The sequence below is a fragment of the Pygocentrus nattereri genome, chromosome 16 (assembly GCF_015220715.1).
Source record: "Pygocentrus nattereri isolate fPygNat1 chromosome 16, fPygNat1.pri, whole genome shotgun sequence".
NCBI lineage: Eukaryota > Metazoa > Chordata > Actinopteri > Characiformes > Serrasalmidae > Pygocentrus > Pygocentrus nattereri.
The window spans coordinates 537138-552526 of NC_051226.1; the positions used below are offsets into that span (position 1 = coordinate 537138).

A 15389-nucleotide genomic window follows, 5' to 3' on the forward strand; every position below is an offset into this window, starting at 1 on the left:
TCCTCACAGCAATGTTCAGTCAAGACTCAACACAGAGTAAAAAGTAGGGGTCACGCTTTAATCTTGATGTTGGCGAGTTGCTGATCACGTTATTGACACCAACATGGACGCTTCAGAGAACTCAGCAGGTGAGGAGCCTGGAGATTTCAGCGTTCATATCTCAGGTTTCCTGAAGGCTCTCAATGCAATTCTGGACTGGCTGGAAAGGGCACGTCATGATCTACTGACCAGCGGAGTTTCTCCACCGATCCACAGAGCTATTAAAGATCAGATGTTGAACGTCGCTCGCTCCCGTTTCCCGAAGACTACAGTAAAAAGATTAGAGCTCCATGGTGCTCGAAACTTTTCTGGTTCTCCAGATCTCTCGGCATGTTGCCTAGGGTGCGCCTAAGTAGGACACAAATTTGTGAGATTCCAGAGTCCGTATCTCTGGTTCCCTGAAGGCTCGCAACGTAATCCAGGACTCGTTGGAAAGGGAGTTCGTCATGGGGTCCAAATTTTAAAGCTGCCTTCTGCAAAGCACTGACTTTTCATGTGGTTTTATTCATGAGGTCATCAATGACCTTTCATTTCAGAAGAAACTCTGGAGTGTACAGACTTTACGACAGCGCACTCGTCTGAACTTTTCAAGCTTATTACACACTGTTTCAGTAAAATGTGAGGAATACGCTGTTTACTATGAATACTATAAATGTTAAAAGATGTTTTGCTCTATATTTAACTGCTAAAACTTAATACAGCCCCGCCCCCGGGCAATCCCGCCCCCACCCCGGACAGATGCCGTGCCCTCAGGGGCCGCCCACGACGCCTGGTCTGGACACGCCACTGGCGAGCACAAAGGAAGAGTGAGAGCGCTGAGCGTGACCGTGTGTCTGTGTGAACAGGACCCTCAGGTGGGCGTTCAGAGAGGCTTTGTGTTTACCTGCAGGCAGACCTTTCCCTCTCAGCCGGTCCCGAATCTCTCTGCTCCTCTCAGGAAGAGATTCCCGCTCCGTCTGAGACAGCAAACCGTCCAGCTACAAACACAGAGGGAGAGGGACGTGGGGAGTTAAAGGGAGGGAACAGAAAGATAAACGGTGAAACGCTGGGAGAAAGAAAACAAAAGCAGGATGTTGGTCAGCAGAGCGCACAAAGAAGGTAAAGTCAGCAAGAGAGAGACTCAGGGCAACAGAGGGATAAAGGCCAAACAACGAGAAAAAGGAAGGAAGATTTGAGCAAAGTTTACTGAATATCTGTTGCAACCTTCCGTCTGAATATCTATTAAAGCTATTAAAGCCCTAATTAAATAAAACCTTCTAATTAAAAATAAAACCTGATTTGTTTCTGAGGCCGTTCACATAATGTTTTAAATGTGACGTCTATGCGACATCAGTGAGAACAGATCAGCTCCTGTCCAGAAACTGACCCACATGCGCAAAAGAACAGTGTTTTAAATGGTGCACTCAGATCCACAAACTCGCCTGTGCAGCTAACTCACTGTCTCCATCTCTGTATCTGCTCTGATCCAGCTCAGAAATCCAGTTCAAACCCTTCCTGAATCCGTAGAGCTGCCCTTTCCATTCCATCTCATCCCGAGATCCTATGAGACTCACATCCGGAGTTATGAGCCTGTGAAGAGGGGCTGAGATACACGTCATCTGCCTCTCACCGTGTGGAGCTGCTGGATTCGTGTGTCCGTCTACATTCTGTGTGAAACTGACCGACGGACACTCAGGAGATCACGAAGGACTGACCGTCACGCCGGACACCCTTCATTCTTCATTCAGTCCACATCAGAGACTTGTGTGAAACGGCGTCAGAGAGTTTCCAGCTGCTGAAGCTGCAGCAACATATTCAACTGCGCAGCCAATCAGAGCAGAGTTCATTTACATATAACTTAAAGCTTAAAACAGCCTGTTTAATTCTAGGAGATAAAGAGAGGTTTAAAAATGGCCAATGACCATTCTAGCCGTGAAATGTATCCGATTTTATCGCGCAGCCCTCGTGCGACGTACGCTAACAAAAGCACCTCCAGAGGCTCAACGTGAGACGAGAGCTCCTTCGGCCGCCGCTCGGCTGAACACGGATAAACAGACACTCAGTCGGCCAGTCGTACAGCCACACTGCTCAATCTAATAACCGACCCTTATCTGGTTAAACTTCCCAGAAAAGCTACATGCACCACAGCAGCTCGTCCAGCTTTACTGCAGAACCAGCGGCAGAGAAGATGAGAAGACGTCAGTGAAGCGTAACGATTCTCACACTTACTCAAAAGACAGAACTCAAAAACTTTCACATTAAAACACGTTTTTAAACAGAGTGCAACACCGGGCGGCGGCACGACGACCGTTACCGTTATCGTGATGAATGATGTTACACGCAGCTTTACTGAGAGGATCGCTGATACTGACCGTCCTCAGAGAGATTTCCTGTTTAACTGCACTTGGTGCTGCGCTGAATCAATTTATCAGTATAAATTATTAAAATTCGTTTTTGGCGGTATTTTTTAATGAAGTGGTTCAGACGTCTTTACAGTGGTGGTGATGGGAACCAGGCGTCGCCATGACTACAACATAGATATTCATTCATTTATGGCATTTGGCTGACGCTCTTATCCAGAGCGACTTACAGTTTGATCATTTTACACAAGTAGGCCAAGGCGGTGTTGGGAGTCTTGCCCAAGGACCCTTATTGGTATAGTGTAGGGTGCTGACCCAGGTGGGGGATTGAACCCCAGTCTACAGCGTAAAAGGCAGAGGTGTTGACCACTACACTAACCAGCCACCAGATATAGACACTTTATTTACCATCCAGAACCACCAGAGAACCTACACGAGTCTTCTGAGCTTATATGGAATGTTGATGATAATCTGGAAAATAGTGGAAAATCTGGAATAATGAGTTTTCTTTGGGGACTATTTTGCCGCACAGCGCCCTGCATGTCTCCCTCCACCATGAATGGAGTTGAAGTTCTCTAAACTCTCATAAAACAGCGTCTCAGTCATCAGGCAGTGAATTCAGAACCAGTTCATGTAGGAACTTTCTGTAGGAGCTTTTAGAGGGACGTCTGGTTCCCATCACCACCACTGTGAGGAGCTTTTAGAGGGGGACGTCTGGTTCCCATCACCACCACTGGGAACGGTTCTGACTCGGTAAGCTTCTCTAGAACACCAAACCGCTCTGTTTACATCAGAACCACTTAATTCTGCAGGGATTCTGGAAAACAGGTGACCGGTGATTAAGTTAGTGAGCTGAACCTGTTTCCAAAACCAACAACCCCTCTTGTTTAGATCTCAACAAAATACAGAAATTTAGAAAAATCAGTGGAATTCCCCTTTAAGCATTCACAACATCCTTGATGTGATCAGAAAGGCCTACTGTGATGAAACGTGACATCATTTATCATGATAATAGTGAATATGGTCACACTGCTCACCCCTACTGTGGCACTACAATGCCTGGGACACAGGCTCCAGGCGGGATCAGCTCCAGGCGTTTATCAGCGTGTGCACTGAACGAGCGGAACGACGTACCTGGGAGAGGCTCCCGAGCACCAGGCGCACCAGCTTGCGGACGTAGGAGAAGGCGGGGTCGCAGGTGGAGTTGCGGATGTGCGTGCTGCAGGCGTTCAGGATGGAGCGTACGGACAGACGGGAGAGCGTGGAGTCCTCACACATCTTCAGCAGAATCCCGTTCAGGTGCTCACTGAGCTTCATAGGCTGACGGGAGCAGACAGACAAGAACAGACACATTTATTATCCAGAAGATGTTCTACAGCCTCATCGCACAACAGCGCCAAACCAATCACGTGGTTCTGTTCTGGGGAACATGTTGCCCAATTTAGATTTACTGTGCCGTCAGTGATCCGCAAAGGAACAATAGCAACGGAATTTCCAGCCCAAGCCTTAAATCTGCCACTCTTACTGAGGAAAACGTTAGATTTACATTTTCTTTTACTCTCACAACTATAATCAAAAAGCTGGAAACGGCTCTGGAGGCAGTCTTCAGCCCAGATGGTCTGGACCAGGACTTCTGCAAAGATGCTTTGGAACAATAAGCGCTATTTGAATAAAACTGCACTGAACTGAAGGCATACTGAGTCCAAAAGTATCCAGACACGCTCTGACGGGTGAACCCTTCGCTCTGGACGTTCGTTTGACGCTTACCTGGCTTTGTGGAATCTCAAAGTCGGCCCCCCAAAACAGAGTCATCCCGAGGGAGTACATGTGCATCTAGAGTCAAAAAGAGAAGCCATAATAAACAAAACCATCACAGGAGACTGTGGGCGACACACACACACACACACACACATATATATATATATATATCGTTTTGCTGATAATACCAGCTGATGCTGAGCTTCTACCGACCTCAGTCAGCAGTGGTGCTGGGCAATATGACGATAATGTATCGTTATGAAGATAAATGATGACACAGTGCGGTTTTCTAAGCATATTGGGGGTCGTGGGCTGGAGGTCAGGGAACCGGCCCTGTGACTGGAAGGCAGCCGGTTCGAACCCCAGAGCCGACAGTCCATGACTGAGGTGTCCTTGATCAAGACACCGGACCCCCAACTGCTCCCCGGGCGCCGTGGATAGGGCTGCCCACCGCTCTGGGCAAGTGTGCTCACTGCCCCCTAGTGTGTGTGTGTTCACTAGTGTGGACGGGTTAAAATGAGGAGGTGAAATTTCTCTCAATATTTCGTCATTTTTCTGTCGTGCGAATGAAGAGGAAGAAGTGTGAATCTGCTGACTCCGTTCTACAGGCTGAATATTCTGGGGTGGTCATAAAGAGGTGAACCGAGCGGGCGAGAGAGGAGAGAGAGGCGGTGACGGAGACACTGCGCTTGTTTTTACGGGTTGTAATTAGTCGTTTCACTAATAATGAGGCACTACATGCTCCTCTCTATCAAATCTCACAACAGCATCATTTCTATGACTTTATTAATTCATATTTAGACTTTTGGTCACGAGACCAATCAGAGCAAACTCCGTGACGCTGGATTTGATGCTGAAAGTGGACGAACTGCCGGAGCACAGAAACATAAGCAGGACATAAACCCGAATTTGAGAACGCTCCTTAAATTTCTCTCAGAAAATATCAATTTCCAAACACCCCAGATTATCTTTCAGATCTGCCTGAAAACAAGTGAACATCCTCTACAGGACACAAGCGGAAACATGAGAAAGGCCGACTGAAGAGGACTGCCTCTGACTGAGATACAGGCACTGACTCGTTAACAGACTCGGAGACTCAGACAGAAGGTCAGTCTCACTAATACAGCAGCTCTCTGACCTTTTGTTCTGCATTAAATGCGGCTAAAACACTTAATCCCCCCGGCGACGTCTGTGCCGTCCCTCTCGGAGACACACTCTCCCGCCGCCGCTCTGCCTAAAGCTGCTCTACCTGATTTTTACTGTTACTGGTTTATTTTCATTACTTTATTATTTATTTTGTTACCAGTGAATTACGTGGCCCTTATTAGTCCCACAGCCTCCATTTAACCCGTCTGTGCAGTGAAGCACCACATACACACTAGTGAGCACACACACTAGGGGGCAGTGAGCACACTTACCCGGAGCGGTGGGCAGCCCAATCCACGGCGCCCGGGGAGCAGTTGGGGGTCAGGTGTCTTGCTCAAGGGCACCTCAGTCACAGACCGTCCGGCTGGTTCCCTGACCTCCAGCCCACGACTGCCCCCTATTCAGTCATTTTCTACTGTGTTTGTATGTATTTTTATTTATTAATTTTTATTTGTTTATTTGTTTATTTATTTATTATTCATACTTGCCTGATGTGTGATTTTTTTATTGAATGTATTATTTTTTGATATGTTCTCACACACTACCCATCAATGTTCCTGCCTCAACTCAGCAACACTGTAAATGAGGGTCACCCTCCAACGTCCCCCGAGGTTAAGTTTTGATTGATTGATTGACGCCATTGCAAAACAGCCATTAAAGCACAAATCACTCATTTTTCTGCATCTGAAAACGACACAGCAGCCGAATCTCCTCTCAGCCGCTCCGTCAGCGAGTCGCTCCTCGCCTTCATTCCAGCTTCCAGTCTTTTCAGGAGACCCACTTCCAGCTCCCTCAGAGAGCCTGCAGACGCGCCTCCACAGGTCTTAAGCTCTACTGGAGCTGGATTAGTTTCATCAGACGAGGTGCGGTGCTGTGATCTGACTGGCTGATTCATACAGGACACCGGATCTCTAATGACCCCAGATTACCCCAAACATCACGGCACGGACGCTTACGTCAGCGCCTGGCACCAAACATAAACCGCGAAACGTGGCGCCGGATGCTGCTTATCAACGGCATTCCTAAACGATGGTGCATAATCACGGTGAAAGTGAAACAGACAGGAAATGAGATATTCCATCGTCATTCCATCGTCAAAACGTGTGGCTTCATCACGAGCCTGTGGGTTGAGGAACCGGGTCAAGTAAGATCGAGTTTAGCCGTGAGGCCGTTTTCACTTTGCCCGGAACTCGAGTCCACACCCAGGCCTGACTCGGGGCTCACTCGGGGGAGGGGCTCAGTACCACCAGTTTGCTGTAACACACAAGATCTCCATCAGAAGCGCGGAGCAGCTGCGGACTTCCATACCTCACTTTTCCGCGTGCAGGTCTGCGGGTCGGAATGGCTTCATCCGTTTGCTGCGTTTCTCATGAAACGTGTCTCCGGTTAGTCAGACTGAAATCTGATTGCAGCGGGGCCGGAATATGCAAAGCAGCTCGTTATGCAGCAGCAAATTACCAACTGTTTATTAAGTCGTCTGTCCATGTTGATATTAACCAGCTCGTTTCCTTCCAAACCTTCCGAGTCCCCATGACCACCTTCCTCACACACAATACACCCAGCGATGCGCTGCATGGGCAGGAGCTGTGGCTGTACTGGGAGGAGCTGCGGCTGTACTGGGAGGAGCTGCGGCTGTACTGGGAGGAGCTGCGGCTATACTGGGAGGAGCTGCGGCTGTAGCTGTGGCTGTACTGGGAGGAGCTGCGGCTGTACTGGGAGGAGCTGCGGCTGTAGCTGTGGCTGTACTGGGAGGAGCTGTTATTAATTTTTAATGTGCAGTTTGATGTGGCCTCCAGATCTAATCCTGGTGCTGAGGACGCGTGACGTGACCAGGTGTGGACGGGGTCAGAGTTCACTGGAAGTAAATATCAGACCACCGATTTCAGGAGGACTCTAGACGGGTTCTCTATTCCACTCCCGGGCTCAAGTACAGCTCTCGCACCTGCCCAACGTTCCAAACCCGTGGAACAAGTGGTCCTGGGTCCAGGAAAGAGCTCAAGCGTGGTCAGGCTATTGATGTGTTGGTCCTCAGGGCCCAAATAACGGAAAAGCAAAACAGAGGCAGTTCCTACATCACTAGTTATTACACCACTGTGATGCTGATCATGGGGGCAGTTTCGGGGTGTACCAGCTCTTCCAGGTGGTTGTTAGGAGCCTCATTTTCTCTGTAGCTTTTTCATATTGCTTTTCTCCTTCCTTATGCAAGTGGACAGGCGTCTATTGGACCTCCTCTTAACACCTTCTGAGAAATGAGTAACTTGTACTTGAAGGCTGTTTTGAATGGAAATGAAATTAAAGGGTCTCTGACGTTTTGCTTGTTACTGTACATGCAAACAATTTTCCATTTTCCTGCTCTTACAGCTCTGCTGCCTCAAAGAGAAGAAGAGGAGAGTCACTTCCCTCGGTGCGGCCTGGCCGGAGGAAAAATAACTTGGGGTTTGCCAAAGAATGCAGAAGATTCTCTGACTGAGCCATAAAAGAACAGAGCCCGATTCACCGCCTGTAACGCGGCTCCGCGCTCATACAGGAAAACAGCTCAGAAGCAGAACATGAGATGCAGTAATGCTAAGACAGGACATGCAGTCCGGTTCTAGGTCTGTCGCAATTATTACATTCTCACCAAATCAGTTATTTAGGACGACTGCAATTATGCAAAGTGCCTACAGTCGTTAGACTTCACAGACATACATTAGTACATCACAGACATTAGTACATTCACTGAAACACCACGAAGGTTCTAGCTTGGAGCTCTTATATGGTCACTCTGGCGTAGAACGTGTGCTTGACTCTACACTAGTGTGTGTGTGTTGTGTGACTTTAGATTTAGGCCCAGTGCCATTTCTTCTTCTTACCCCTACCCCTTGTTTTCGAGGGTCTCCCCTCTGAACTGAGCTACAGGGCAGTGGTTGAGATCTTCCTCTGAAATGAGACCCTCTAATAAAAGAGCATCACTTCATTAACAGCTACTAGCGCCGCTCTGTAGGCGACCCTGCCCGTCTGCAGGGACAGCAGAGGAGGGGAAAGTTCAGCTCCTCACTGCTGGGCTTTAGTTACATTTAGGGGTCATACGCCTTCAAAGAGGGGGGCAGTTATTTATTATCACCCCCCCTAATTCTTCAGTGATGTGAAGCTGAATTTTCCTGTTCCACCTTAAATGGAGCAGCAGGTACATTCTGGAGCCTCAGGTGTCAGAATTGCTGGGCTATTTAAGGTGGAACGGGAAAGTTAGCTACGGAGACGTCGGCACTATTAGTGATATTTATGCTTTTTATGAATAAAAGAACCAAAACACACTGAAACAACATTAAAGTGAGATAGTATGACGATTATTATAATATTTTAACAGAATATTCTCTCCTCTGTGTTTCTGGGGGCTTCAGAGTGGCTCAACCGTTGAGTTCGATCCCTGGTGATGCCTCAGCCGCCCGTGGCCGGGAGCCCTAGATTTATGTTTGGTCTTTATGATCTAATGAGTTTGAACAGCCCAAACCCATCAAACCCTCACTGTGACGTCATTCAGCCGGTATCAGAGGCCTGGTGCCCTCAGCTGCCCTACCTTCTCTATGTCGGAGATGGAGGAGAGGTTGAGGCCCTCGAGGATTTCCGGGGCGGTGAACGCTCTCAGGTCCTGCTGAGTCACATTCTCGTCCGTGAAGGAGATGTTTCCGGAAGGCATGAGCAGCAGAGACCAGGGGGAGATGATAAACCCCAGAGCAGAGGGATCTACAGAGGGGAAGACAAATAAACAGCAGGAATAAACAGCTGGAGATGAAGGCGGACGTCTGATTAGGTCAGATACAGGTTCTGGACCGGATGGAACAAAAGGTTTAATCTCCACCCATCAGGACGCATAAAACCGCAGTTCTAAATGACTGAATTCCGACCCCGACCTTAGAACGAGAAGCAGGAGCGTTTACGGAACATTTGTGTGTGTAGAATGTAGAAAACTGATGAATTTACCGTTTGAATTTCAGGTTTTCTTAATGAGGTCCATCACTGGCCTTCAGGAAACCGGGTTAACGGAAATGTTTCCACTGAACGTGTAAAACACACATTACTCTGTTCATTTAGCACTACGAGTTCTAGACGCTCAGAACGTCACGTTAACCTGGCTAATTCATTTTTAATTTGAATGCTGCGTTCCTTCGGGAGTATTCGTTTGTGTCTCTGACCGGCGGCTTAGACTAGTAAGTTCTTCTTCCATCCACCAGCTCCGGGAATGTTCTCCAGACCAGTCCATGTGGAAAACAGTACCGGCTGAAATTCTTCTTAAGGTTCTAGTTGTGTCATTATCGTTAGACCGACATGCAGATAAAGTGACATACGAACAGGTCAGAACTCGCTAATTCACCGCAGCCTGAGGTCAGTCAGTCCAGTCTATGGTCTTCAGACTGTAATGAGTTAACAGGGAAAAGAGAGCAGAAGGAAAAGCCAGTCTCTTGGGGTTAGCCATCAGCCTGCTCTCCGTGGGTTCCACCTATGGCGCTCCTCGCTCGGCCGGCTGCTTCAGGCAACACTGCGGTCTCGGCGTACAAGCCAAGTAAAAGGTCCTATCTAGAACCTTTTTGAAAAAGGGTTCTTCTATTGTGTCAAGCTTGTCATCGTAACAGAAGAATCCTTTTAGGCACTTTTCTCAAAAAGGTTCGATACAGAACCATCTTCAGTACATTCTACATCAATCTGAACAGCACTTGAATTATGGAAAGGGTTCTTTGAGTGTTCATGGTTCTATACAGAACCATTTTCTGTACTAAAGAACCAGCTTTCTTGAGAGTGTAGTTCTATATAGAATCTTTTTGAAAAAGGTTCTATACGGCACAAAAAAGAGGTCTTCTGTTGTGAAAAGCTTGGCATGTTTTTTATGCTATTTGACACTCTTTTCCAAAAGGTTCTATATAGAACCACATAACACATTCTCCATCAACCTGAAGAACGGTTTGATCACGTAACCCTTGAGAATTATGGGTGTTCGTGGTTCTATACAGAAGCATTTTCTTTACTAAAGAACCCTTGGAGAACCATTCTTTAAGAGTGTAGTTCTATACGGAACCTCTTTGAAATGCGTTCTACTTGGCACAAAAAGGTTTCTTCTATTGTTGCAAGCTTGACATCGCAACGATAGGAGAACCCTTTTCGGTGCAATGAAGAACCTTTAAATCATGCCAACTCGTCTTTGAGTGTTAATGGTTCCTTCTTCTATTTTTAAGAGAGTGTGGATCTTAATGGAAAACCGGTTCCGCTCTTTACGCCGCAAACACGGTCGAAAAACGTCTCCTGAAACAAGCGGAGCGGAAAAGTCTGCCGACTGAGGGATGAACCTGGCGCAGCGCGGCTTTAATGTCCTGGAATTCGAGGAGTAAACACACGTTTCCTGTGAGGCCTGCTGACCATAGCAGGACCTCCGAGAGCAAAACCTCAGATCTCCGAGCGTTTGGTTCTCCACAGACTCTCTGCTCAGCACAGCAACTCGGGAACATCAGCCGTCAGCCTGAAACCAATCAGACCCCGATCCAACAACACAGCACGTCTTTCTTAAACAGCAGCAGCAGACGCTCCACTGAGAACCTTTCAGAGGCAGTGAAGGGAAGAGGCAGCGAGGCAGCTGGGGAACAGTCAGGGCAGGCCCACCCAATACACCTCTATCTGCACCATCAGCGACCAGACCAGCCGTCACCAGCATCTGCTCCAGTGTAAGAAGCTAAAAGGAGAAGCAAAAGCTGAAGGGCAATTCCACCAGTTCTCAAAATCCCAGTCATTCACTGCTGAAAACCATCGTTCCTAAAACGTCTCCACATGCCGGCTCCTGTCTCACGGTAGAGCTGGGATTAATGTGGTTATTAATGTGTTTAAATGAACAAATTTATTGAGGCAAATTATTTTGCCTTTGTATTCACCAACTTTCGGAATTCATTCTCTATTAAAGTGTAACTGCAACTCCATTTAAGGTGGAAAGGAAAATCCAGAAGAGAATCTGGTGAATCGGAAGCTTCGTCTTTATTTGAGAGTTTTGACAGTTTATTATTTTTATAAAATCTCCCAGTGGAACGTTCTGAACTCTGGAGATGTGCAGGTCATACGGATCCACCGACCAGCTGATCTTCTCCTCGTAGTGTTTCTGGAGACTGAAGCTGAAGTGCCCTCATATCTGTTGAGGTGTCTGTGGTCACTCTGGTCAGTGTTGTTGGTGTTGATCCTCCTGCAGGGCTGCATCTGCAGTAACGGTGATGAGACGAGCTCCTCAGAGCTCAGAGCTACAGCTCACCCTCCACCACGGAGACACGGCCTATTTAATGAGATCTATGGATTGTGCCGTGAACTGAGCTGGTTCCACACCGAGTTTACAGTCTTGGTCTAGACAGTTGACACTGGCGCTTCTTTACAGTTGAAACTGGTCTAAACAGTCACAGTAAAAACCCTGAGAGGAGTCACAGTCATAAACACTCGTATCGCTCAACCTTTAATCAAAAACAACGCAGAAAAGATCTTACAGGCCTGGGAAGCAGCTGAGCAACGCGAGGCCGTTCGTCTAATCAATGGGAATAAAATGCCTTCGACTGCTTCTGCTGTGGGAGAGGACACCTCCTCGCCTTCAACAGAGCACATGCCAAACCAGCTTCATCATCCTCCTCCTCCTCGACCCTGGAGGTGAAGGATTGATCCCCGGCTGAAGTGCTGAGGCTCAGAATCAGGGCCAGACGAGTGAAGATCAGGACTCAAACGGCTTTACAGATTTTTAAACACTTAGATTTGATCATCTGGGGCTGTTTTGTCTGTGATGTGGAGCAAACTTTACAGATACAATGCACAGCATGCAACAGTCTGAGGGCTTTTACTAGAGAGCTTTTACTCAAGAGCTTTTACTCGAGAGCTTTTACTCGAGAGCTTTTACTCGAGAGCTTTTACTCGAGAGCTTTTACTCGAGAGCTTTTACTCAAGAGCTTTTACTCAAGAGCTTTTACTCGAGAGCTTTTACTCGAGAGCTTTTACTCGAGAGCTTTTACTCGAGAGCTTTTACTTGAGAGCTTTTACTCAAGAGCTTTTACTCAAGAGCTTTTACTAAAGAGCTTTTACTCGAGAGCTTTTACTCGAGAGCTTTTACTCGAGAGCTTTTACTCGAGAGCTTTTACTCGAGAGCTTTTACTCGAGAGCTTTTACTCAAGAGCTTTTACTCGAGAGCTTTTACTCAAGAGCTTTTACTCAAGAGCTTTTACTTGAGAGCTGTAACTAAAGAGCTGTTACTAAAAAGCTTTTACTGAAGAGTTTTTACTCGAGACCTTGTACTAAAGAGCTTTTACTCAACGCATTCAGAGTTTAAATAAAGGCTGATCTCCAATTCATGTTTTTCAATTTCATTTTTGATGTCATTTAAAAACGCCTGTCGTCTTTTGATTCGTGTGTAAATTTCATGACGAATGCAGCAAAAGAAACGGTCCAAAATACTAAAAGTCTGTTTCCGTTGACTTTCTGGCTTCTCCTGTAAAGTTAATCAAGTTTTGCAGTGAAACACTTCAGAAATGATTTCACTAAAACGATCAGATCAACTCGTCACCTTTCAATCTCACTCCCTTCAACATTTCACGAGGAGTGTGAGTCGATAGTGACCCGGTCATTTCGCGGCCGTGTTTTTAAACTGTTCATTTCTGATGTCGCCTCTTTTACCCGCAACTCAACGAGGACTCGATTGTGCGCTGACCTCTCTGGCTGTGAGAAAAGCTCTGAAGCTGTAGGCTCTGCAGAGACACAACAGCTCTGGAAAAGAGCCTGGCCCTTCAGATAGATGACCGGTCTGTGGTCAAGAGGGGCTGGCATCGGCTCAAACGCTGCTAACGACCTAGCGAGCCCCCTCCTCCTCGAGGGGCCTTGGCTGAGGCTGATAAAAGGCCTTTTGTCCGCTGGAGAAATGCGCCACCACTAATCCTTATCAGCCCAGAGAGGACAGACCCGGAGCTGAGCAGGCAGCAGAGCGCAGATACATTTCAGAGAACGGAGACCCCTCCCCGAGCATTCATCAGGTACTAGACGGCTCTAACGCTACGGTCAGAAATCACTGAGGGCTCAGAGCTCAGACAATCCCCAGCTTTTCCACAACACCCCCAAATGATCCTCCAAAGTTTCTGCATAGTAAAAAGGCGAACCAAGTCATTCAGAGCAGTTTGGTGTGAAACGCTCTGTTCTAGATAAACTGACCGAGTCAGAGCTGCTCACAGTGGTGGTGATGGGAACCAGACGTCCCCCTCTAAAAGCTCCTCACAGTGGTGGTGATAGGAACCAGACGTCCCTCTAAAAGCTCCTACAGAAAGTTCCTACATGAGCTGGTTCTGAATTCACTGCCTGATGACTGAGACGCTGTTTTATGAGAGTTTAGAGAACTTCAACTCCATTCATGGTGGAGGGAGACATGCAGGGCGCTGTGCGGCAAAATAGTCCCCAAAGAAAACTCATTATTCCAGATTTTCCACTGTTTTCCATCATCAACATTCCATATAAGCTCAGAAGACTCGTGTAGGTTCTCTGGTGGTTCTGGATGGTCAATAAAGTGTCTATATCTGTGTTGTAGTCATGGCGACGCCTGGTTCCCATCACCACCACTGTAAAGACGTCTGGACCACTTCAGACCAAACCCTCTGAATGGCTCTTGTTTCTTGAAACTTCTGAAAAATCAGTGGAATCCACCTTAAAATCCCCACACAAAACCAGAACGCCCACCTGCTTGTTAAGAAATGGCCAGTCATGAACACAAGTTTCCAGAATAAGAGATGCCATGACAGGAAAATAAATAAATAAATAAATAAATAAATAAATAAATAAATAATCTTTAAAAGCATTTATTTTAACCTTCTAATCTCCAACCACCTCCACGCAGGCTTCACTTTTCAGGTTAGATTAGTCTTAGGTTTTAACAGGTTTTTAGTATTTTTTTAGTTGTTTTCTTTCAGTTGATTTATTATTTATTTTATTTGTTTTACATTATTACCTCAGCCAAGCTTCATAATAACGATGTCCAGGCGTTTGACTTTAACGAAGGGTGGAAAAAGTCCATTAGTCAAAAATGAAATAAATAAATCATAAAGCTCTGAAGATCAACGGCAAGAGGAAGAGGGTTGTCCCCTCACACCGTTACCGCACCCCCGGGTCTCAGAGCGGTCAGCAGCCGGCACGCTGATCACCGCTGAGGAGGCGCGAGGCTCACGCAGCCGCTGACCGATTCCCGCGCCCGGCAGGCGAGGCCGTTGCGTGGTTTGGGCTCAGAGAGTGGCCCAGCGAGAAGCTTTAGATGACCCGAAGCGGCCATGTGGAAGTGATAAAGCCCCGACAGGCGAAGGGAATCTGATGTTTTCCACATTAGGCCACGTGTGAGGGAACTGGTTTGGCCCTGTGGTCACGCCTGCGGTCAGAGAGGAAATAAAGAGCCTTAAACCTTTTGTTTACATCGCAGCGGCGCGTCACAGATACGACGTCACTTTCAGTGCCGGCCCATTTCATAGGGGACCTGCTATGCTGGATGTTTCTGGGCTCTACTAGAACAGATTTGGGTTCCACAAACACAAAGACACATCCTGTGTCCTTAAGCCCCGCCTCCCAGTGAGCCCAGTGTGCTCTGATTGGTCAGCTCGCCCTCTCTGTTCTGATCGGTCAGCTTCCAGAGCGGTTCCGTCCCTCCCTGCAGTCTGCAGACAGACCCCCCCTCCTGAGCAGCTGTAACTCTGCTGTGGCTGGTTCTCCGGCGGCGTCGGTTCTGCCGGGTCAGTTTGATCCAGAGTGGATCCTGAAAGTCCAGTCGGCGTCTCCACCACACACTGCAGCACTGACCACACTCTTCCTCCTCCAGTAGCCACTGTGCACTGTGTGAGGGGGCGGAGCTCGGCAGTAGGCGGGCATTCAGGACTGTGTTATGAGATGATGTCATCCTGTAACAAAGGAAAAGGGCTGGAATTCCAACGAGGCGTTTCAGGCAGCTGAGAAAAGTGGGTTCTGTGGGAGAGAGGTTCTCCGTCTGGAGGGAACGCTGAGCTCTGGGACTCTGCAGGACGTTTACAGGCACAAAAAGCAACAACACAAAGAAAAGAGGAAAACCGGAATAGCAGAACCGGCCTGCTTTAACGCAGT

The 15389-nt window shown here is 47.5% G+C and overlaps 1 protein-coding gene across 4 annotated transcripts in view; it reads right to left on the reverse strand.

Moving 5' to 3' along the window:
- Positions 1-15389, reverse strand: part of ptpn13 (protein tyrosine phosphatase non-receptor type 13) — a 168898-nt gene that overhangs the window by 128531 nt on the left and 24978 nt on the right. For all 4 annotated transcript variants that reach the window (XM_037546036.1, XM_037546037.1, XM_037546035.1 and 1 more), the window contains exons 3-6: positions 8839-9005; positions 4146-4211; positions 3513-3698; positions 923-1016 (exon numbers count right to left, since the gene is read on the reverse strand). In XM_037546036.1, the coding sequence (XP_037401933.1) occupies positions 923-1016; positions 3513-3698; positions 4146-4211; positions 8839-9005 (513 nt within the window). The remainder of the gene's footprint in view (positions 1-922; positions 1017-3512; positions 3699-4145; positions 4212-8838; positions 9006-15389) is intronic.